Raw genomic sequence first — 26,057 nt, 5'->3', positions numbered from 1 at the left:
CACTAATATCGGTCATTTGTCATCGTTTTTAAATTTCTCTCCCTCCCCTGCATTGCATCGTCAAAGTGAATAGCCTAAAGTAATCCGTGCCTCTAAACGCATGTATGTTAAAAATTTGATTGAGATCGGTAGGGTATTTTAAGAGTGATGAAGTCACAAAGGCAGTCATTTTTTTTTTTTTTTTTACATATATCTCTCCCTCCCCTCCCCTAGGTTAGCTCGCCAAAGTGAAACGACAGAAAACACCCAAGGCCCGACCCTCATATATATTGAAAATTTGATCGAGATTGGTTGGATGGTTCAAAAGTTATTAGGTTTTATTAGTTTTTATTTATACGTCCCCCTCCCCTTCCCCACTCCTAGGATCTACCGTTAAAGTGAAATTACAAAAATATTTCCAGATCCGAGCCTCATGTATCTTGAAAATTTGATTGAGATCGGTCGGATAGTTCAAGAGTTATTAAGTTACAAAGATAGTCACTTTCAGTCTTATATAAGTTAATTTATATATATCCCTCTCCTCCTCCTCCCCTACGTTGCTCCATCAAATTTAAATCATAAAAACGATCCCAGGCCTAAACCTCATGTATGTTGAAAGTTTGATCGCGATCGGTCGAGTGTTTCAGGGATTATTAAGTTTTATTTATTTTGTTATACCCCGTCCCCCTCCCCACACCCCACAGTTCTACCATCAAAATGAATGGCCTAAAACTGGCCCAGCCTCGAACCTCTTCCATGTTACAAATGTGGTCGAGATCGGTCGGACAGGTCAGTTGAGTCACAAACAGTGATTTTCAATTATATATATTATTGATTTGGTATTATTGTATTGATATAAGTTCACTTACAGTGACAAATGCTCGATCTCAAATTGTGATGAAAAATTGAAGATGAAATCTTTGAGTTTAACGTCCCCACGATTATGCCCTTTAGTATAAGGGAAACGCTGACCTAAGGCAAATGAATGATGATGAAAGAATTGGTTGAATGAGAAAATGGGAGGAAACCGAAGTATCCCGAGAAAACTCAAGGACATGATGCTGTCGACCACAAAATTAGTTGGCCGAAGATCGAACAAGGGACCCCATGCACCACAGGGAAGCGCTCTACCACTGAGCCCCCATGTCCCTTCTTCATTGCTTCCTCGGGTTAGATGTCGGTTCATCTAGGCTATGTATTATTTTCACCTTTTGATATTTAGCAATTAAGACTTCTAACTCGCAAAATCCACATTAGATGCAATTATTTGGTTTCTACATTCTGTTGGATTGGTATGATCGAAATATCTGGTTTTACGTTTTACGGTAAACCATCCTACATATTGAAACCAGGCCCCTAGCCAGCCCCAAAATGTAGAGGGGGCTGAAGTTAGGGGACCCGATCCAACCATATTATAGTTCATTTGCAAGCCTACCGTGAAAATTTTAGGGGGGGGGGAGCAAAAATTTACGGGGGGCCGGCTCCTAGACACCCTGGATACGGGCCTGATTGAAACTAATGAATGGAGCGAGTCACGTACGAATTTTTCACTTCTTAAATGTTCAGAAAATAGTCTAACATACCCAGAACTCAGGAAGCAGTGTGTTGTTGAAAAAGGATGCGTGAACATGTTGCATGGGGAACACACTTTTGCTACAGTGAAAACCTGGGCTGTACACGAATCGTAGAGTTACTTTCCCTCACGTGGGATAGATCGAAAGAATTCGCTACGCTTCGTGGAGCTGCCTTCCAAACGCACACGAGAAAAAGTGAAACAGAAGTGTACCAACAACGTTGCCACACATACAAGAAATGGCAAACAAGCGGGAAAAAAAAAAACTTAAAGAATTATGAACCCTAACAATTATTTGAACTAATGATAACAATAATAATGGAAAAATATAAAATAATAATAACAAAATGAAACTTAGTGGCAATCTGACAACACTGTACTCTCAGGAAAAATGAAGTCTTTGAGTTTCACGTCCCACGGTACGCCGGCTAGGCTAAAGAAGGCGGTGATGTTGAAAAATGATTGAAAATGGTGTGGTGAAGAAAGTGGGAGGAAACTGGGAGAACACCAAGGAAACTCACACACACGATGTTTGTCCACCACAAAGTTCATTTGGCGCGAGCTGGGATCGAACCAGGAACCCCCATGCACCAGAGGTGAACGCTCTACCACTGAGCCACCGCCTCCTCCCCCGTACTCTCAGTAAATGTCTTTGAATAGCACGAGAGATGACACTGACAACATTTTATTGGTGGGGGTTGACAACCGGGTCATACACTCGCGTTCTATTTCGTGGTGAAATTGGTAAATTTAAGTCAAGCTTCACGTTTCCTCGCGATCTCTATAGTCTGTTTACTTCACAAGTTCAAACTATGATATTCTACACATGTATGGTGATAAATTGCAAATGAACGCACTGTACGCCGTTGATTTATGAAATTTAGTTTTCGTGACCACATATAAATGAACTCCATGGGTATTCCCCAACAGCATGTTCCTGACGAACTCCTCAGAAACACCGTAGAAGTAGACCCAGGGGTGGCAGGCAAACAAGAACTTTCCAATGACATGTTTTACAAACGTTATTTCACTGTTTCATTTATCTAACCTATTTTGTTCAAGCATGTATCTCTTCTTGCTAGTAGTGAAACAAAAATTACCACTGTGGAAAACTATTTTTCTACCAAAAATTTAAAAAGTTCATCCCAGCGGGAGCTCATGTGGTTCGGATTGCACGTTAATCAGTAGGTCCCGTCTCATATAACCTCGCTGCTGAAAGGAACGTTTAACTCAAAATCAACTCATGGGGCCGCGCTGGTTCAGTGGAAGAGCGTTCACCTCTGGTGCTTGAAGTCCCTGGTTCGATCCCAGCTAGCGCCAAGTGAACTTTGTGGTGGACAGACACCGTGTGCGTGGGTTTCCTCGGGTTCTCCCATTTCCTCCCACTATCTCTTCGTTCCACTATCTCATTCATTTCTCATCATCACCGTCTCCTTTAGCCTAGCCGGCATAATCGTGAGACGTAAAACTTAAAGATTTAATTTCATTTTCATTTTCAAAATCAACTTAACTTTTACTGCCCTTTTTCAGCAAATTCCTGAGGCTTTCGGGCCAAAATAACAGTACCTCTAGATAGGGCTTGACGAGTACTTCCTATTACACTTATTGGTCAACGTCTACCTTGTGGGGCTCTTGGAATGGAACTATGAATAAATCGCTTTCTCCCGTTAGCTAGAAGCGATATTTTTTTATTTGTATATTTTTCTATTTTTATTTTTATTTTATTTTTTTACCAATGTGACTTCTCACTAATGAAAGCAGCGGAAAGTATATTTTTGTGTAAAATAGCTGTACGTTAATATTACCTAATGTAACTTTAAGATAAAGAAACCTTACCTTGTATCTGGGAAAACAAACTTATTATTTCGCTACTCTTTGGCAACTTTCTCGATGGCTATACTGCACTGGTAAACGAGTTATACCCAGAACAGTTCCTTTTTTTTCTCTGGAGTTCTTATAAGAAATATAAATAACTTCAATTTTTGCTTTTAAAAATGTGATAAGTATGGCTTCTTGAAAAAAAAAAAAAACAAAGATACGTTTGACATTCTTCATAAGTTGCAAATTTTCACGTATTCGTAAAATAGACCCCTTTCTTCCTGTAAGGCAAAAATGATGAATTCTGGACACGAGAAAATGTGAAAACACATGAAGTTATCATTAATTCGCCAATTTCGTATCTATTCAACATGTATTTTGTTGGCACTATTATGAAAATATCTAATATGGTTCTTTATTTGCAGGTACACTTTGCGGAAGATTCAAGTCTTGACAAAGTTAACTACAATGATGCTTCCAGATTAGATGGTGACTTAAAGAATGCTGATGGTAAGTCGACTACTACCATTCATTTATATTGTGATTGTCTGCAGAAATTGAAGATTATTTGTACGCGCTCATCACTGAAGTGCATAGCTCACGAACTTGGTCCCAAGTTCTTTAGATTTCGCGATTGTGGATTTGATATGGAGTTATACCCTGGCCGGTGAACGATGATTTCTGACAGCTTTGCACAAGGCCACGGCGAGCAAGCAGAAGAGAGCAGGTCAACCAACCGTAGGCTCAGAACTTGTCGCGTCTCCATGGTAACAACCGCACATTGCCAAACTTTCACTCACTCAGTCCCATCCTCAACGAGGAAGCAAACGATTCTTCTTTTGCGCGAGAAGTACATGGCAACACCGCACTCCTCAGTCGTCCTCGTGAGCTGAACTGTCAGAAATCATCGTTCGCCTGCCAGGGTATAGTGGGAGAGCATATTTAAGGTCACGTGTGCATATTCAAGAGCTGGATCTTGCTGGAGCCTGTTGGTTTGAATTTCGTGTTCAGTTCTAGACTTATAGTACTGAATTGGAACTCTAAACTCGAAGTACAGAAATAAAAGTATTTAATTTTCTTTCATCATTAAAAAAATTAAATCTTTGAGTTTAACGTCCCTGGATTGCATTTGTTAAGCTAAGAATACGATGATTAAAGCAAGTGAATGATGATGGAAGAATTGATGGAATAATAAAGTGGGAGGAAACGGAACTACCCAAGAAAATACACGTGCACACTGTTGTCCACCAAAAACCTGGACTGCGGATCAAACCAGGGACCCCATGCACCAGAGATAAGCGCTCTTTCACTGAGCTACCGTACACCCTTTTACCATTTTAGACCCTTCACCAACTCGAATTACTTTTTGTGTCACATAACATAAAGCATGAATAGCTGACACATGTATAAAGTAAATAAAAATAGTACTTTAACCTGGAATTTTATTTCACTATTACTCGTTTTCTTCAAAATCCAGTAATGTAAACATACACTTCTGTGCTGGAATTTTATCATACATAGTAAATAGCGAGGCATAACTTACCACAAATGTCTGTTACGAAGTGCGCTAGAAGTAGTTTTTGTTTAAAATTGATTCAGAAAGTATCGTAGTAACTCAGTTGAAATTTTGAATATTATTTTTCCGTACTTGATGAGCTCTAGCAAAAACCAGTTGAGAATGCTCCAAGAGCATTGCCAGAACGAACTTAAAAAGAATGGAGAGATGGAGTAGGAAGGATAACTCTCATTGCTCCTAGATGTAAAAGTAAATGTTTTTATCCGCACCTTCTGTTTCTCGCAAAATTTGCAAAATATCATCTGTCTATGACTTACGGTACCCGAGATATGGCTCCTTAAATTTCCCGAAATTCGAACTTTTTTGGCCAATATCTGGGGACGGTGGCCAGTTGGCCTGTGACCACCGGTTACTATTTGGCACCAAAATGTTCATCATCCTCTTAGGTATTGATCAACACCAATATCATCTCTCTATAACTTATGGTCTCCTTAAATCCCTGGAAATTGGACATTTTTTGGCCAATATCTAGGGAACGGTAAGAGTAACGCGAAAAATTCCATAACTTCTTCAGATAGTTTTTGATGCTCTATCCTATGAAGGGATCGAAATTGAGAAATCGTAAATCACAGACAGAGAGACACACAGACGTAGAGAATTCAGTAACAAACTTGCAAGTTCGTTGAATATACCATATTTCGTTTATATAACAAATTAATAACAAACAAGAAATCAAAAATAATAAACAAGGATTAAAATAATTTTAAAAAATCAACACCGAACTACCGGTACAAATCGACCTATTCATGTTCAGTAGTGTATCCTAGATATTGTTAATTTCTCACCACTATTTGAATATTGCTTTTGGCGACCATGTGATTCCCAGTCGTTGTCAAACCACTGCAGTGGAGAACGGTTAACCCTCTTTGAGCCCAAATTTAACTTTTCAGTAGAGATACTTCAAGATCAAACCTTTCCTTTTAGTCCTTTGAGCTCAAAGGACCTATCCGGTTTGCCATAAGAACCAGACTGTGTCACGTGATGAGGTCAAAAGTTACGTTGCGTGCTAAATAGTGTGGAGATTCCAAATCCAGATGAGAGATATTTGAAGCACTTAACCTCTGCGTGAGGCGCCCTGAGTAATTCGCAGAAGATGCGGATACTTTACCATTATAATTAATTTTACTCAAACAATTTGACTTTTGACAATGTTTTATCTATGTTTACCTTACGTGCTATACATTGTTTTTAAGCTCTTCATTATGTCTTTGCAACAAGCTTTCAATTAGCCATCTCCTTGTTATAGTTTTTGAGATATGCGGACGACTTCACTCTTTCCATTGATTTTTCATTGACTTTCATGTTCATGTTTCGTGATTTTTTACTGTTGCATCCACTTTTGGACATGTTTTTCTTTTTCGAATGTAGAATCTACATAGTCTGTTCTGTATTCAGTCTGAATTTCAGCTATCTCCCTCTTTTGGTTTTTGAGATAAATGGAGGAATTATTTGTTTGTCATTGTTTTTCCATTAATGTTATTGTAAATGTTTCGTGCTTTTTTTTGACTATGTTCCATCTATTTTAGGACAGTTTGCTTTTGGAATATAGAATTTACATGGTCTCTTCTACATTTGAGCTGAATTTCAGCCATGTCCCCCAAAGTCTGTTCAATTCATTGCAACTGAATATGCCCTTTAGCTGTATTCATAGCAGAGATACATCAACAAGAAACTTATCTCATTAGTCCTTTGAGCTCAAATTTAGCTGTCTTCTTAGTAGAAGTACTTCAAAAAGAAAGCTTTAGCCGTCATTTGGCCCGACCTCGTTTCATTTATCCTTAATAAATGGCACGTGAGACTAAGAAACCAAAACTATTTTGAGTTTAGTGTCCAGAAGTACTGTGAAGTTTACGTGAAATGAGGTTTAGCTACAATAAAATGGCTTAAAATTGAAACCAAATGAAAGTGGTAAATGCAACAAAGGTGGTTTCTGGAATAAGATTTATTTTTCCTTTTTTCTTTCTTTTTTTTTATAAAAAGAAAAAAATGAAATCTGTAAGTTTTATGTCCCACGGTTATGCCGGCTAGGCTAAAGGAGACAGGATGATGAGAAATGAATGAAATGTTGGAATGAAGAAAGTGGGAGGAAACGAGAGAACCCAAGGAAAACCCACGCGCACGGTGTTTGTCCACCACAAAGCTCACTTGGCATGAGCTGAAATCGAACCAAGGACTCCCAGACACCAGAGGTTTATAAAAAGAAAACTGTTAATATAGCCATTATGCCATTTTACTTTTTAAATATTTACGATAGAAAGAGCGGAAGGATATTTATGAAATCAATTATTATCTGCATTTAAACATAACTACCCTTGACGGGACTGAGGGAAAGTCGCAGAATAGCTGGCCGTGGAATTTAATCCAGGAACCTACTCGATTCATCTATACTTTTATGTGAGCAGTGTTAAGTGATCACATATGAAGTTCAAAAGGGTTAAATGTAGTGTGATGTTAAGGTTGAGGGATAATATGGTAACCGGGGGACGAAGATGTAGATGAGCTCCGAAGTTGAATTTTTTTGTTAAAATTCTTCTAGTCTTGTTACTAAAGCTTTCGTTCTAAAACGTATTGTAATACAGTAACCCGTAAATAAATGTTGGTACGGGTATATAGTAAAAGACATGTGTTAACAGACACACCTTGGTACATGTTTTTTTCTAAATAAAAATCTAAATAGGATAATTTGAGATATAGCATGGTTTTTGGTGCTAAGAGGAGCAAACATCACTCATGTTAAAGTTTTACTAACTCTTCTCGTCATTAAAAAAAAAAAAAAAAAAAAAAAAAAAAACTATTTGGTCTAGGAATTAATTCGTGCGGTTTGTACACACACATTGAAGCTGTAGTACAAACACAAAATACATAAATACCTTAAGAAAAATATTGTCCATCGCTAGCCACCACTTTCGCCCATCCGTCAGGCAATGTACGGATTCCGTGGCGAAAGAAGTCCTCATCCTTGGAAGCGATCCAGTCAGAGACCCATGTTTCGATATCTTCTGAAGAAGTAAACCGCTGTCCAATCAAATCGTTGTTCATGCAATCGAACAAGTAGTAGTCCAAAGGAGCAACGTCTGGTGAATACGGCGGGTGGGGTAAAACTTCCCATCCGACATTTTCTAAATAGGTTTTGACCGGTTTTGCGACATGTGGGCGAGCGTTATCATGTTGAACAATAAGTTTATCATGTCTGTTCTCCCATTCTGGTCGTGTTCTGGCCAGAGCTTGCTTCAAACGCATTAATTGTCGTCGATAACGTTCTCCATTCATAGTTTCACCCGGTTGCAGCAGCTCATAGTACACCACACCTTTCATATCCCACCATATGCACAGCATAACCTTTGCACAGTGAATATCTCGTTTTGGTTGTGATGGACCTGGTTCACCTGGTTTCACCCAGGCCTTTTTTCGTTTAGGGTTCTCGTAATGGATCCACTTCTCATCACCCGTAATAATTCGATGCAGAAACCCCTTTCTGCTCTGTCGTTGAAGCAGCAATTCGCAAATGGTTTTTCGTCTTTCAACGTCTCTGTCTTTCAATTCATGTGGAACCCAATGTGACATCTTTTGAATCATTCCCATGGCTTTCAAGCGTTTGGAGACTGTTGTTTGATCAACGCCTAATGCTGCTGCAAGTTGTTCCTGCGTTTGACACGAATCCTGCTCGAGCAATGCTGTCAATTCTTCGTCTTGAAATTTTTTTGGCTGTCCAGCTCGCTCTTGGTCTGCCAAGCCGAAATCACCACTTCTAAACCGTGCAAACCACTTCTGACACGTTCGCTCAGCTAGAGCATGGTCACCATACACTTCCACCAAAATACGATGACTTTCAGTCGCACTTTTCTGCATGTTAAAGTAATGCAGCAGGACACCCCGCAAAAACACTTTATCAGGCACAAATTGCGCCATGTTCACTTAACTACAAACTGGTGTTGTTGACGCTTTAATCCACTGCCCTATACTACGAACGATACGCGATGACAGGGGTTTGCAACACATGTGTGGATACACGGAACTGTGGGACGCTCCGTTCGTTGCGCCATCTCTTGTCCACCCGCACGAATTAATTCCTAGACCAAATAGCTAAACCAGCGTTCTCTACACAGCGCATCATTCACATATGAGCTTGAATCTCCTTGGCATTCCTCACAACATCTGCACATGTCCCTTGAAAAAGACAAGTGAAAGGTCTTGATAAAAATCGGCAAGGGGCACCATAAAGGAGAATTTTTTTTCGATCATTTTTTTCAATATCTCGCACCGTTTGCAAGATTTGAGCCTACGACCGGTCGGAGTTTCTAATTCATGTATGATCAGTGATTTCTGTCTTCTTGCATGCAGTTTGTAATAAGCAGATACATTACATACACAATTAAAATGTCAGTGATATGTGGTGTTCATTGAGCAAAACACTCCAAACAATAAAGATTCATCTTAACCTGAAGAAATGGTTATCCTTCGTTTCTCATTATCACTTAGTCATGAAACAAACGTCTGAGAGATATATAACCCCAATATACAACTATGTTGTGTTGGAATGTATAGCTCATAGGATATGATGTTTTACTTAAAAAATGCAATAAAGCAATAACGGCCATTTTTTTAAATATTCAATTAGAACTGGACAATCTACAAAAAAAATTGCAATCGACCAGTGGAAACGGCAACTTTCTAGAGCTTGTGATTTCCGATATATCATTGTCTAAAGAATGGACCACAAAAATATAAACTTCTCTACACCACAAACATATGAACCTAGCATTTTAATATATAGAGTATCGATTACCGATTGATCAACAATGTTTTGTTTTTAAATGAGTCAGTTTTGACATCCATAAACTGGACTGACTCGGAGCACATCTAACCCAGCAAAATAGTGCCTTTTTGATAATGAAGTCCAGCCTTCAAGTATTTGATAGAAATGTCTTACAGATGACACTGGCTTAAGCTTAGAGTAGTGCTGTCCGAATCGGCTTTCCGTAAACTGAAAATCGATTTTTGTTAAAGTTCAAATTTCAGAAAGTATATTTTCGGTTTTGGTTTCAAAATCAAAATTCGATTTTTGGTCATTTTAAGTTCGAAATTCGTGTTGGAATACCAATACCCGAGTAGAATGTGTGTGAAACTCTCGCTTGTGTTCTGATATACAAAGGGAAAATGAGGTTCAGGAAAGAGCAAATCAATTTTTCCAACGGAAAAATTCTCGGTTTATAATCATGTAACTAGTTTTTGGTTCTTTAGAAGGAACAATTAAATGTAATACACTGTAAACAATCATAGCGAACCCTGTTCCTTTAGAAAGAGAAAGTAATAAAATACACTTAACGCAACCTCTCAACACAAAAAGAAATACTCATAGGACAAACTATAATGACTAATTGATCTAAACTATATAAAAGAAACTATTACTTATCTTGTAAGAAATTTCAAATTTCTACCATTAGTTATATACAGAATGTTTCAGAGGCTAGAGGAAATGGTAATCATGAATGAAAAGGAAAGGAATACAGTTTCTCGTAATTTGAGCACCGTAATTTGCGTGGAATCAGTGTTTTTGTAATAATAAAAACTCAAAATCAGCAGTTGATTTTGGGTTTTCATAGCATTCTTGCTAAGGAAAGTTAAATTTCGACTTTTGAAACGAACATATGATTTCAATAAACAAACAGCAACGTCCTACCCTTTATACGTCTGTTTAGCATTGATGTGAAGGCAATGTTCCCGAGCTTGAAGAGGGAGTAGGTGTTGAAAGCAATGATCAATCGTGCATTGGAGGAGATAGTGATGAACAGATGTGAAAAGGAAGTTAAAAAGAAAAGAGGAGGCAAGCTTAGGTTTTTTAGCAGGTATGTAGAAGATTATTTAGGGATATGAAAGGGTACTCTTATTAGAGAGGGTCGCGAGGTTACTCTGACTTCATATTGATACTGTGCTCATTCGACTTCTTTTTACGTATGAAACAATTAGGCAACCGGCGAAATCCTCGATCGCAAGTGTGTTCGAATTACGAGCGTTAGAAATTCAAAATTGAAGAGAATTTGCAAAAATTTTGAAGTAACCATTTTTTTTATTTTTTTTTTTTTATTTATAATTAGACACTTCATTTTTGGTATAAGGGTTGTTTTTGTGGGTTTCCAACACAGTGGTGAGGTCAAAACGTACGCATTCTGTGGTTCTGAAAAACGACGTATAAACATATAAAACAAAAGTATAATAATAAAAAAAAAACATTTATGTTGGAGGAACTGTTACATTATTTGTAATTACAGTTGCAGTATGATGTCCTGCTAAAAAATGATTTTTTCTAAAAAGCGTGATATTTGATAGACAGCAGAATCGAATATGGGTCGAATACATTTTATCAGCCTAACGACCCGGTGTGCGCCACGGGAGCCAATTTCCAAGTTGTAAGACGCCACTACGCTTTACCCCCTCCCCAACAAGTGCCCTTCTCTTTCAAAATGCATACGTTGTGACCTCACCCTGTGCTGGGGACCCAAGAAAACTCTCTGAAACCAAAAATGAAGCTTCTATGTAAAAAAAAAAAAAAAAAAAAAAAAAAGTTCAATTTTTAACTTTTACTACTTGTAATTCAAACACGCTTGCAATCGATGATTTCTCTGATTGACTAATTGTTTCCTATGTAAAAAGGAGCCGAATGAGCATAGTATCGATATTGAAGTCAGAGTGACACCCCGTGACTTTCCCTAGTTAGACTTGCCAAATTTGTGAAAGAAATACAGGATTAGGAGAAGGTCATAGAACTAGAATTTGGAAGTAGAAGAAAAAGAGGCCATTGTGTTTCTAGGTTCGAAAATAAGCAGGAAGTGAAACAAGTTGGTCAAAGAATGGTTCCAGAAGAAGTGTGCATCAGGGAACTTCTGTCATAGAAGGAGCGATGTTGATCGATCAACAGAAAGAAACTTCATAGAGAATATGGAAGAGAGGATCATGTGGATTAGTGGTGGCAGGAGGAAGGTAAAAGAAGTTATAGAGGAATTTCATAAGCAATTGGAGACCTACGGATGTGATGAAGGAAAGCTAAGAATGGAAAAGATAAGAAGAAAGGATCAGAATAATAGTAAGGAAAATAAGAAAGATGATGATGGAGAGGAAGAAAAGAAGACATGATGGGGAATAGAAAGTATAGGGGAAGACACGGAGATAATTAAGAGAACACTAAGGAGAATAGGGAACGTTTCTACGTACAGAAAAAAAAAGATACTATTAAATGTGTTACACATAAGGAAAAAGCTCGTGGGTTTTCTCGGGGTTCTCCCGTTTCCTTCCACTTTCTTCATTCCACCATTTCACTCATTTCTCATTATCACCGTCTCCTTTAGCCTACCGGCATAACCGTGGGACGTTAAACTTAAAAGATTTCATTTCATTTTCATAAGGAAAAAGAAGAGAAGAAGAAAAGCCGAGAGGAACTGATGGAAAGAAGAGGAGTGATTTATAAGATAAAGTGTAGTAAATGTAACAGTTGTTAGATTCGTGAAACGGGGAAAAAAACTGATAGAGAAGTCAAAACAACACAGAGATGATGTAAGATTAGAAGGAGAAACAAATGCTATTTTTAAGCACGTGAGGGATACGGGACATAATATTAATTGGCGAGAGATTGAAGTGTTAGGACTTGAACAAAGGACGTTAATAAGAAAGTGGAAGGAGGCCAGATTCATTGAAGGAGAGAAAAGTTGTGTTATGAATTGGAATGCAGGACTTAAAATTGACGCACAATGGGGCAAGTTATTGGAAAGACTTAATTTGTAGCTTAGTTTTCTACCTTACCAGGGAGGGAAGTGGATCAGTGGAGTTTAGTTTTACTTTCGTCAACTTGTATTATGATTGGCTGACTTCGTTTTGATCAGCCAATCAGCGTTCAGTACCATTTTCTGTGATCCTTTTATATTTAGATGTAACTGTCTCTTGTTTTTACAGCATTTGATGAAGCCAATATGTTCAGTTAGTTGGCGAAACAGTCACCCAGTTATTAATTTAAAATGAATGTTGCTTTGTTCAGTGAGTTCAAGTTTCATTGAGTTTTTTACATTATTAAGTGAACTACCCATTATAATAACGTAAGTTCAACGATAACCTAAAGTGTGTAACAAGTAACAGTCTAATTGCAGGGGTTTCAATGATAAATTTTTACCATCATCGGTGCATTAAGAAAAGTGACGTTCAGTACCGGATTTACGGATAATTTGAACAAGCTGTAGCTTAGGGACCCAGTCTCTTTGCTCCCCCAAAAAATTAAAAGAAAAAACTGGATTTATATTTCCAAAATATGAGGGAAACAGTAAATGAGATCAAATCTACATATGGCAACAGTGCTTCGTGTTGTGTAGACTCCTATGATGTAAGTAATGGGCCTCTTCGTGCTAGCCTGCTTCATAAAATATCACTAGTTTCTTCATTTTTGTATATAGGACATCTACGTTGATCTGAACATATAAAGGGCCCCATTACCTTCAATAGCTTAGGGCCCCACCAAACATAGATCCAACTCCTGACGTTGCTCGAAGAACTTCATTTTTGTAAATAATCTGTGATTGTTTGTGTGTTAATAAAGCATTACTCTTAAGTTTCCTTGCTTTAAAAACTAACATGAAGAAAATAAAGCATAGAAACTCCAAAGTAATGCTTTACTAACCCACAATCATAATTTCTGCAGTGAAGATGATTTTCAGAAATCTATTTCTAGCAAGGTTTTTATATACGTATATACAGGGTGTTTCAGATAAAACGTCCAGTGCTTATAAATCCGAAACGGCTGAGAATAAAAAGATAAAACAAAACTGAGATAGGAAAATGTCATAGGACACATCACATGGTGTTGTTGTGGTGGCCCCCAGGGCCCTCCCTCAAGGGGTCCAGGGGCCAACTTCAAATTTTCAAATGGAAACATGTATTGAATCATACCTCACTCGGTTGTCCTTGAAAAACGAAACAATTTTTGTAGGAAACAATTTTCGTTTTGGGTCACCGTTTTCAAAATGGACTCAAAAAGTGGGTCCTGTATCAGATAAAACGTCCAGTGCTTATAGCCCTAAATCAGAAACGGCTGAGAATAGAGAGATGAAACAAAAACTGAGATAGGGAACGATGATAAAGCATATCAAGTGGTGTTGTTGTGGTGACCCTCAGGGAACTCCGTGAAGGGGGCCCAGGTGCCAACTTCAAACTGATACAGGACTTTTTGCGGCCATTAATATAATAAAATAATACAGTGATGATGGTGAAAATGCATGTCTGAGACGTCCGCAGTTGCATTGTTGTGCTCGGATGCGTAAGTGATTATTCTTAATGGTTATTATTCAATGTGCATTCTATTGTCTTATTAAGTAAATTATCCAGTCTTTCAAAGACTAATGAAAGTTCACTATTCCATAAAGAAATGTAACCAGATATAATTTTGAGTCAAAGTAATTTGATAATGCATGAAATCTTCCCACTAACCTCGTTTCGTGAGGATCTCAATAGATTATGAGCTTGTTTTGTTTATTGACTGCAACTGACAGCTACGGGAAGAAGCACGGGTCCGTTGAGTATAGTCTCACGTGCCCGATAAATAATTTTAAGTTCGTTCCTGATGACCTACAATTTAGTAGTGCTATCTACTTAAGTCACTGTTTCTATTCGGTAGTGGTAAGTTTTTTGTGTTTTTATGTTCTTATGCAACAGAGAAACTATGAAGAAAGACTATTGTAAGGTTTGACGTTTTCTACACCATGTGCTAGATGTAAACACCGTAGACCACGTCGTCCACCATCGCCAACGATCGGCAAGTAAGGAAGATTTACGTAGTCAGCCGACATTTCTGGATAAAAGAAGACAGGACATGACAGGAGGCATCAATATTCACCGATTGATTAACCACCAATTCTCTAGAACGCCTGGTCATTGAGAGGAACCCATCCAACAAACTCTAAGACTCATGGTCATTGGGCTCTTATAATTTCACCAAACAAATCTCCAAATAATTAGAGGAACTGATTTGTACTATTTATTGTATAGAAGAGGAAAGTTTACAAAAAAGGTGATGGGAAAATCCAAACTCCCGTGTACCATGTTTTAGCTCTACCTTAAAAGACATTTTTTTTTTTTTTTACACTATTAACGTGGATTCCTAACCACTAGTGGGGGGGCTGGAATTTAGTGTAGTTGGCAGGTGCACAGAGCATTGTGCACGATCAACAGTCACAGTATAGGCCATTACCCATCATACTATTTTGCTTTCAAGATAGTTTTGTTACGTGCCGGATATTGCACCACCGGCCCTTGTTTCCTGTTTGATAGAATATCTCACAAGTCTGCAATCAATAGTAGTATTAGACAATAAAAATGTTCTTGTAGCAATAACGTTACAAATTTTAATGTGATGGTATGTAAGTTATTATTTACATGGCATTTGTTTTATATTTTATGTTTGAACTAGCGTATATTTACACGTGTTATCGCAGACAATATTTTTCATCTCTTTCTCTTCCTGTGTTTCCTCTTCGATATTGAATGCAAGTGAGTAACACAAACACGTAAAATAAATAAATAAATAAATAAGCCCTGATCATATCCCTCTAAGGATATGCAACTCTCGAAAATTTATCTTATTTGAAGCCTATATTGCAAGAACATTCGTAAATAAAAAATCGAAGTTCTACCTCTAATAGTTTCGGAAAGGAAAAAAAAAATCAAGGCCCCAATTCCCTTTTAGGATGCGTATTTCGCAGAACCCCGTCTTATCTACAGCCCAGGGTGGAAAGGGAAAACTTTGTCAAAATTTCAAATAACTATGGCTATAAAAATAGTTTGAGATTTGTTGGTGAGTAAATCAGTAGGTCAGTCAATGGATTTACTCTTGTGTATGTATATTATAATAAATAAAATTGTTCGTATGTATTAAGCTACGTACCTAATATTGTAAGGTTCCACGTGTTTTCACACCATGCTAAATGTAACCATTTGTTTCTACACCACGTGCATGAAGTAAACACTCTTCAGACGACATCTACGAAGACGACGACGTCTACCGTCGTTAACGGTCGGAAAATGACGGAAATCAACGAAGTTAGCCGATATTTTAGGATAAAAGAGGACAGCACACCACAGAAGACGTCAATCTCGCCCGGTTAATCAAACCATCAACTCTCTAAAACACCTGGTCATTGAGAGGTACCCTTCCTACACGCTCTAAGACGCATGGACACTAAGCTCCTCTACTTTCTCTCTAAGACGCTCGGTCATTCAGAGACACCTAACCAATACGCCCTAAAACGCATGGTCATTGGGCTACTTTAATAACTTCACCAACAAATCTCCAAATAATTAGAGGAACTTGTACTTATTTGTAATATTTTGTGAGCGCCTTTGGCGTGGGGTACCCGGGTGCGATTCCCGGCGGGAGCTCATGTAGTTCGGATTCCACGTTAATTTAGTAGGTCCCGTCTCATATAGCCTCGCTGCTGAAAGGGACGTTAAACTCTACTCAAACTAAAACCTTTGTAATATTTTGAATTTAAGATGTAAGTTTTATAATAAAAGGCGATTGGAAAGTCCAAACTTTCGTGTACCATCTTTCAACTCTACCCAAAGTGACAGAAAGCGTTACATATTGTACGGAAAAATTAAATATATATATAAAACTGTGTACATACACTATATTGTGATATGTCTAGTTCATACGTTCATTCTGTAAAGAATATGTATGATAAAGGATGAAAATAAATACAGGACTGAAACTAAAAAAAGGAAAAGAAAATACAGGTTAATAATAGAAAACGAGGCAATGCTGTACCTACCCAAAGACCAAATCGATTAAAAATATTAAATATGCAGGATATATGACGTATCATACATTGGTGTGCAAAGCTTAAGAACGAAAATAAGTTTCCCATGCTGTGTCACTCCCAACTAGCATAGATTGACGAAACTTGAACCATAGATAGAAAGTAGTGTTACAGCATGATGCAGGAAACAACAGAAACACACGATTAGAACAAAAATGGCACTTTTATGTAGATGCAAAAACTTGCACTGAAAGCACTGCGACTCACGATACCTCCTCCCCCCCCCCTTCCCAGATATTTCAGACGAAATTAAATATACCTTTAAAATGTGTCTGATCATTACAGACAGCGATGTATTCTCTGCAGCGTGCTCCCATCTGCTCACAGAAATTGATAATGAGTTGTGATATAAAGTTCCATTCCTCTATCAGCGCTGTTGATAACTACCGGATGGTCCTTGGTGCATATGGACGTACCCCCATATCATCCCAAAATGCTCGACGAGATTCAAGTCGAGGAAACAACCAAGTCAATCCATACACCAAAGATCCTCGCGTTCGAAGAGCTCTGCCACCTGCGTTGTTCAATGCGATTTCACATCTTATATATAAAAGAGAACGCACAAATCCTTTGTTCCCTCATCACGCTAATACGGCTGAACCAATTTCTTTCATTTTTGGGGGGTTATTAGGATTTGGACCCTAGATGGTTTTTATCATATCACTTTAATTTTTAATTACCAGTGTCTTGAGATAATTGACCATTCAAGTGTCCATAACGTACAAATCCTTTGTTAGTTCATCATAGGTAAAAATAAACGTATTTATATGCAACCCGCATGACCGTGTCACTCGGCGGGTTAACATAAATGACAGGCGATATAATGTTAACATTTACTGCAATCTACTATGGTTTTTATCATATCACTTGAAAGCGAAAAAGTAAAAATTATCTAAGTAACAAAGTTTATTGCGTTCCGGGGTGACCGCAGCGAAGCGGGGCGGGTTAACATAAATGACAGGCGATATAATGTTAACATTTACTGCAATCTTCTATGGTTTTTATCATATCACTTGAAAGCGAAAAAGTAAAAATTATCTAAGTAACAAAGTTTATTGCGTTCCGGGGTGACCGCAGCGAAGCGGGGTGAACGCTGCTAGTTATATATAAAAATGAGTGCCTACTTTTGTGACTTAACTCTTGAACCATCTCACCGATCTCTATCAAATTTTCAACATAGATGAGGTTCGGGCCTGGAATGTTTTTTATCATTTCACTTTGACGGTGCAACTTAGGAGGAAGGGTATACAGGGTGTCTCAAAAGTCCGCTGACATTTCTGGGGACGTCCCCTGACTTTCCCGTGCTATTCTGTTAGTCATCCATAAAGAAGTTGAGGCCGACTGCATCTCCGAAAAGACGCACGAGGAGAGTGAGTACAGTGTCACAATAACGTTGACTAATGACTGTAACGCGTTCAAAAATTAGGAGGTCCTTATACCCATTTTACTATGCCTGCCATAAAAGGGCACCAGACAACCAAAATGATTATTTTTGGCAATGTTCTTGGATTATGTGTTCCTGTCTCTACCCAGATGACTGTACGTCCAAAATCATTACTTGGACAGAATTTGCTCTCATCTAAGAGAACGCAACTCCAATTTTCCTAATGTTCTTTGCATCACCGCAAACGGTTCCGTCGATGTGCGATTGTCAACGGAACACAATGTAATGACCGTCAGACAAAGAGACTACATTCATGCAGTCAGCATGCTACTGTCAAGTGTGAGATTGGGTGACCAGCAGTCCTCTTAGATGTGTTTGAAATTGCACCCACTATTTGATGTTGGATTCTCGTTGCTTTTTTGCACAATATAGCGGCCGTTCTTTGCTGCCGTTGACCGTAATATACCACCACCTTTGCTTCGCTCAGTACTGCCTGTGGTTCAGAGTGTTCCTCATCCATGTGAAACGACACTGTGGGCAATACCAAACTCCTGGGCGACACTCGTCACACTTGATCCTTCTTCCAGTTTCTCGATGATTCTTCCTCGTGGGAAGTCAGCCACTTGTTGTCCCGGGGCCATGTTGTGAGTAAAACCACCATAGTGCATCTTAACAGCTCTCTGACACTCACTGTCTCATTCAACTACTTCGTGAGCTCCTCGTGGCTAAGCGGTTAGAGTACGCGCCTTTGGCGTGGGAGACCCGGGTTCGATTCCCGGAGGGAGCTCATGTGGTTCGGATTCCACGTTAATCAGTAGGTCCACGTCTCATATAGCCTCGCTGCTGAAAGGGACGCTAAACTAAAATCAACAACATCAACTACTTCGTGTTGGGGAAGCAGATATATTCGGCGCTACGGCCACGCTATGCAACATCGTGTTCCCTGTGCACGTATGGGAGACTTCTGGTAACATGTTACTGGGCTTTTGTTTATTTCCATCTACTACGCAATACTTGATTTAATATTACCTATTTCGCCCTGCATACCAATGTGTATGTACGGAATAGGAACAGTGAGAAATACATAAAAATTATCATACTGATGGTACAAATAATAATAAAGTATACAACTAAATCTATCTATATATATAAAAGAGAACGCACAAAATCCTTTGTCCGCTCATCACGCTAATACGGCTGAACCGATTTCTTTCATTTTTGGGGGGTTGTTAGGATTTGGACCCTAGATGGTTTTTATCATATCACTTTAATTTTCAATTAGCAGTGTCTTGAGATAATTGACCAATCAGGTGTCCATACGTACAAAAAATCCTTTGTCCGCTCATCACGCTAATACGGCTGAACCGATTTCTTTCATTTTTGGGGGGTTGTTAGGATTTGGACCCTAGATGGTTTTTATCATATCACTTTAATTTTCAATTACCAGTGTCTTGAGATAATTGACCATTCAGGTGTCCATACGTACAAATCCTTTGTTATTAGTTCATCATAGGTATAAAAATAAACGTACTTATATGCAACCCGCATGACCCTGTGACTCGGCGGGTTAACATAAATGACAGGCGCTATAAATCACTTGAAAGCGAAAAAGTAAAAATTATCTAAGTAACAAAGTTTATTGCGTTCCGGGATGACCGCAGCGAAGCGGGGCGGGTTGGGGTGACCGCAGCGAAGCGGGGCGGGTTAACATAAATGACAGGCGATATAATGTTAACATTAGTGCAATCTTCTATGGTTTTTATCATATCACTTGAAAGCGAAAAAGTAAAAATTATCTAAGTAACAAAGTTTATTGCGTTCCGGGGTGACCGCAGCGAAGCGGGGTGAACGCTGCTAGTATATATAAAAGAGAACGTACAAATCCTTTGTCCGCTCATCACGCTAATACGGCTGAACCAATTTCTTTTATTTTTGGGGGGTTATTAGGATTTGGACCCTAGATGGTTTTTATCATATCACTTTAATTTTCAATTACCAGTGTCTTGAGATAATTGACCATTCAGGTGTCCATTACGTACAAATCCTTTGTTAGTTCATCATAGGTATAAAAATAAACGTATGTATATGCAACCCGCATGACCGTGTCACTCGGCGGGTTAACATAAATGACAGGCGTTATAATGGTTTTTATCATATCACTTGAAAGCGAAAAAGTAAAAATTATCTAAGTAACAAAGTTTATTGCGTTCGGGGGTGACCGCAGCGAAGCGGGGCGGGTTAACATAAATGACAGGCGATATAATGTTAACATTTACTGCAATCTTCTATGGTTTTTATCATATCACTTGAAAGCGAAAAAGTAAAAATTATCTAAGTAACAAAGTTTATTGCGTTCCGGGGTGACCGCAGCGAAGCGGGGTGAACGCTGCTAGTAACGCATAATTGCTGACAGATTTACAATCAGATTAAAAAAAAAAAAAAAAAAAGTAGGAGGAGCAAATTAGGGTCGCCAAAAGGAAAAATCTTATTTCGGTACTTTGTAAACATTTCAAAAGTAGCGTACACGATATAAAAGAAGCAACATTATTACATAAAATTAATAGTAGCGTGGATTTACAGATAAACGAAACCTAGAATATTAAAATAATAAAGCCAGAACTAAATCCTGTTCATGTTGTTTAAATAAGTAATGGGATAATAATCTTCTTTTATTATTTCTTCACTTATCTGAGTAGGTGATACAGGCCATTCAAGTATATTCTTTCTCACTGTGTGTGTTTCTTCTTTTATTCTAGAGTTTCCAAGAAGTTTCATCCTGTCTTGTCTATATCCAAGACTACACTCTTCGTTGTTTCCTTTCTTCCTTGATTGTTTCAAAATTAAATTTTTCACATCTTGTGCTCAACATAGGATAATACCCATACAAGTGTTATTTTCACATTATTTCCTCCATTGTTCTATATTTTCTGCTAGTTTATATTTTTCTATTTTTTCTTTGTGCATTGTACAGGTTACTTGTATTTATAATTGTGATGTCTGTTAGGTGTACCTTTTCTGTGAACACCCTCTCTATTGATGTATTTCTTTGTCATTTAGTATTGTTCTATCCCCAAAAATGTTTCTTACTATTGAGGCTTCCGGACGATATTTATCAAGGACAGTCAAATGAAAACTGAACACCCTCCATAATATACATTCCTCGCAAAAGCTGGCAACACTGCTGTTACTTATCGATACTACCATCTCTCGGGAGGACAAATGCATAGTGACAACTCTCAGCTACACACAGCATTTCGTTTATAACTCTGAGGAGGGCGTAGTGAAAAGTGTGTTCGTTCAGCATTAGAAATGGAGGCAAGCAAAGAAGAGCAGAGAGTTGTGGTTCATTTTTTAGTGGCTAAGAGTGTTGAAAACACTCGAACTCATCGATCCATGTGTGCTGTGTATGGCGAACACTGCATAGTTCGAGTGCAGGAGATTCCTAGGATGCACATTTCTGCAAGACGATTTGCGCCCAGGACAGGCCCATCGAGCCATTACCACTTACGTAATTGTGCGGATTGATGAATAGTGTTTGATAGCAGTGTTGCCGACTTTTGCGAGGAATGTGTTTTATGGAAAGTGTTCGGTTTTCATTTGACTGCCCCTCATATAACACTGTATTTATTTTAGTATCATTTTGTGTTTCATGCCTATTTCTCGGTGTGTGATGTTTGCCACTTTCTTACCTTTCCCTATTTTTAGTTTGTCATTGTGCATCGACTTGTGATATGTTGGATTGTTTCTCAGTATATCTGGCATCTACTGCATTTTTCACCTTCTGTTTTGCTGTTTTTCATGATGTTTTTTATAGCGTCTTGTATTCATTGCACAGTCTTTTGTCTCTAGAAGAAATCTCTACTTTTTCCCACTGGAATGTCGTGTCTTTGTGTACATGTTCTTGGTTGTCTTGTTCCAGAAACCGTCCATAGAGTTGTTTTTCTTTCCATTGTTTATGTCCTGTGTTGTTTGTGATGCTTATATTCTTTGTGGTGGAATGGTGTGTATTTGTAGTCTTGCTTTTGTTATTGCTCAGTGTAGTTTTAAATTTTCTTGCTTTTCGTAGAAGTAGTTTCTTAATGGTGCACAATGAGTGAAAGAATTCACGACTTGACCGAGAATTGAACCCGGATCTTCGGTTTACCTTGCTGATGATTTATCCATTACGCTACTCAGTCCGCCATACATTCTATCGTTCTTGAAGTCGGTGCTCAGCCACTTCATTAAATCGACATTACCACAACTCTGATGTGCTTGGACAACCCAATGTCAATAACACTAGTCGAAAAAAAAAAAAAAAAAAAAAAAACTTTTTCTCTGGCACACGGAAGAATTAGCTTGATTTATACTTAGTAAGCCCTCGAAGTTTCATAAGAATCGCATTATTCTTTCTAGAGAAATAAACATATTTATATAAAAATATGCTATGTTTACTGTTCATTTTGCCATATTCATTAGTGCAGATAAAATCACATATAACTTCCACAAAAATTACAATATAAGCACGGTTTATACCTCATTGGATTTGAAATAAAACATGTTTTCAATTATGTGTACACCGTGTCACCATTTTATGTCTACTTAACAAATAATACAAAAGAAGTGAATGGTATTTTCTTAATAAATGAACACTTACTTACCTTAACTAAAATGTTTTAGTTGTCGACTTTCTTCTGTGTTTGGCTTCTGGAACATCTCTTTTGAGTGTCCAACAGTAATCAGCTAGCATTTGTGAACTCCACTGTCCCTGGTATCTCTTCTCCATGGAGGAAATGTCCTGATGGAAACGTTCTCCATGCTCATCACTAACACCACCAAGGTTTTCAGGAAAGAAATCCAGGTGGGAGTCTAGAAAGTGAACTTTAAGGGACATGTTGCAACCCATTTCTTTGAATGATTGCAGGAAATCACTCACAATTTCACGGTAATTTGAGGCTTTCTGGTTTCCTAAAAAAAATTCTCTGTTAAACATTTAAATGAACACCAAGCTGCTTTCTCAACCGGAGTTAAGAGATCCTCAAATTTTTGTCACGAATCAAACATCTTATTTGGGGGCCTACAAAAATCCCTTCCTTGATTTTAGCGTCACTAACCTGAGGAAATTTTCCTTGAAGTAACAAAATCCTGCATTACTTTTGTCCATTGCCTTAACAAATTTTTTGAAGAGCCCCAACTTTTATGTGAAGAGGAGGTAGAATTATTTTATCAGGGCTCAAAAGTGAGGAATAAACAACATTCTTCCGTCCAGGAGTTAATACACGCTTTGGCCATTCCTTCTTGATGTAATGTTCCACTTTTTTCCTGGTGTCCCATTCGCAGAGGAAACAACAATATTTCGTATAACTAAGCTGCAAACCCATTAACAAAAAAAATAACTTTTAAATCACAGCAAACGGTCCACTTGTATTTCTCATACTGAATTCTTTCTAACACTATCTTGATGTTTTCATAGGTTTCCTTCATATTAGTTGCATAAGCCAAAGGCACTGAAGGAAATTTGTTGCCATTGTGCAAAAGGACAGCTTTCAAACTAATTTTGGAAGAGTCAATAAACAATCTCCACTCTGTACTTATATGTGCATGTCCGAGTGTATCCATCACAGCACAGACGTTATTACAATACACTAAATCATTTTCTTGAGAACAGTTTTGAAACTCTGTATGACTGTTTCGAAAAATACACACTTTAGTGTCACGATGGAGCAGATTCCAGCCTTTAAGTCTAGAACCAAGAAGTTCTGCCTGTATCTTGAAGAGTTTTAAATCCCGTACGAGGTCATTTAGTTCACCCTGAGTTATCATATGGGAATCCAATGTAGATGTGCTTCCTACATAAGTAGGATCATCTTCTTCATTTGGAACTTCAGTAGTTGCCTCAAGTACGTAATCCTCATTTACCGTAAGATGAGCAGGAGGTACTGGTACTGATAATTCTGCATTGTGTGGAACTGGCCTAATTACTGATGGCAAATTAGGGTACTGTACTGTGTGCTTAGATTTACTGGTTATTCCTTTTATCTGTGTCATACAAAAGTAGCAGTCTGAAGAATGATCTTTTGGTTCTCTCCAGATTATCGGTACTGCGAAGTTCATGTTTCATTCACCATTTGCCCACCCAGTCAGACGTTTCACGCAAGTACAACAAATGTAGTGAGGAGCCGAATTCTTATCTTGGTCTCCTACACAGCAACCAAAATGAAACTGATAACACTTCCTCACAAGTGGAATAAAACATCGACGTTGCGATTTAAATGTCAGCTCCCCACATACATAACAGAAATTGTCCGTGTGATTTACACACTTCCTCGGCATCTTGTATCCTGTAAGGTATCACACACACATACGCACACGAATCTACACTTTGTCAATCATGAAGCAGCAAAAACGTAATCTAACTCAGCGCATCACCACACAACACAATCTATTCGAACTCCACAATGCACAAACACTTCAACTTACACGCGGCCACGTCTAAAACACGTCCAGCTTGGACCATCACTCAACGCTACTAACAGTCATCAGGCTACGTGAGTCATCAATTTTTTATGCATTGTTGCCAGATCAAAATATTAAAAAGTGACTTATTTTCCACAGGAAGCATGCGTGTATTCGTGCTTGTATTTGAGTATCCATCTATGTGCCGACAATAATACGTCAACGTTAGGTTTTTGTGTTTGGTAAAAGTCTTGCATAGTATATTCTTTATTACCTATAAATAGACATAATAGTTTATATCCCTAGAGTGAATAATGAGATTCACATGAAATTATTTATTAAGTAGACATAAAACTATGTTTTAGTGCAGTTCCTGTTTCTGTATCACTATATACAAGTAGCAAGTTGAGACAAAAAAATCTTATAAACTACTTTTTAGAGGGAATTTCCCACAAAATCCTTCTAGAAATACCCTCATACAAAAATGGCGACATGGTGTACACATCATTGAAAATATGTTTTATTGGAAGTCCAATGAGATATAAACCGTGCTTACATTGTAATTTTCGTGGAAGTTATATGTGATTTTATCTGCTAATGAATATGGTAAAATGAACAGTACACATAGCATATTTTATATAAATATGTTTATTTCTCTAGAAAGAATAATGCGATTCTTATGAAACTTCGAGGGCTTACTAAGTATAAATCAAGCTAACATACAATACAATTTGTGTGTTTATATACCTAAGGGTACCCGAACTACAGGTACAAAAATTGTAAAAAAAAAAAAAAAAAAAAAAAGTATTTGAGGGGAAATTTTCCAAAAATACCTCTGTCACGGGGAAACTGAGGGCGATGGGAAAAAACTGATTGCAGATTCGAATTCTACGTGAAAAGTTCTATTAGAATCAGGTATTTTCATTTCTGTGCCAAAATCTTGTTGACTAGTGTAACCTGACTGTTGAATTATATTGGTAACTAAAGAAAATAACCGATATAAAAATTGAATTCCCACCTAAAGAGTTATTGATGTAATATAAAATCAGCCATTCCCTTCATTTATCAATATTGTAAAATTGTATTTCTTTTAGAGTAGAACTAAAAGATAGTATACACGGGAAGTTGGAGTTTCCCATCACCTTTTATTATGAAAATTTTTTGTTATACACAGTAGTAATAAATATTACAGATAAAATATGTTTCTCTAAATAACTTGGTATTTTCTGGTGAATTAGCAGGAGCCCAATGACTATGCGTGTTAGGGCGATAGAATCAAGACTGTTGCGACCAAGGTGTAGGTAGGTGCCTCTCAATGACCAGGCGTCTTGGAAAGGGAGATAAGGATCTCTTAATGACCAGGCGTCTTAGAAAGGGAGATAAGGTTCTCTTAATGACCAGGCGTCTTAGAAAAGGAGATAAGGATCTCTTAATGACCAG

The 26,057-nt window shown here is 37.9% G+C and overlaps 1 protein-coding gene across 1 annotated transcript in view; it reads left to right on the top strand.

Annotated features, from left to right (window-relative positions):
* The window catches only part of LOC145674473 (motile sperm domain-containing protein 2-like), a 218,885-nt gene that overhangs the window by 143,343 nt on the left and 49,485 nt on the right, over positions 1-26,057 (top strand). Inside the window, exon 7 of the mRNA XM_081744586.1 lies at positions 3,796-3,880. Within this exon, the coding sequence (XP_081600712.1) occupies positions 3,796-3,880 (85 nt within the window). The remainder of the gene's footprint in view (positions 1-3,795; positions 3,881-26,057) is intronic.

This window comes from Thermobia domestica, chromosome 17, assembly GCF_964235325.1.
Source record: "Thermobia domestica chromosome 17, izTheDome1.hap1.1, whole genome shotgun sequence".
Lineage (NCBI taxonomy): Eukaryota > Metazoa > Arthropoda > Insecta > Zygentoma > Lepismatidae > Thermobia > Thermobia domestica.
Note: the sequence above shows the minus strand (reverse complement) of the source record. Positions and strands in the feature narration are given on the sequence as shown.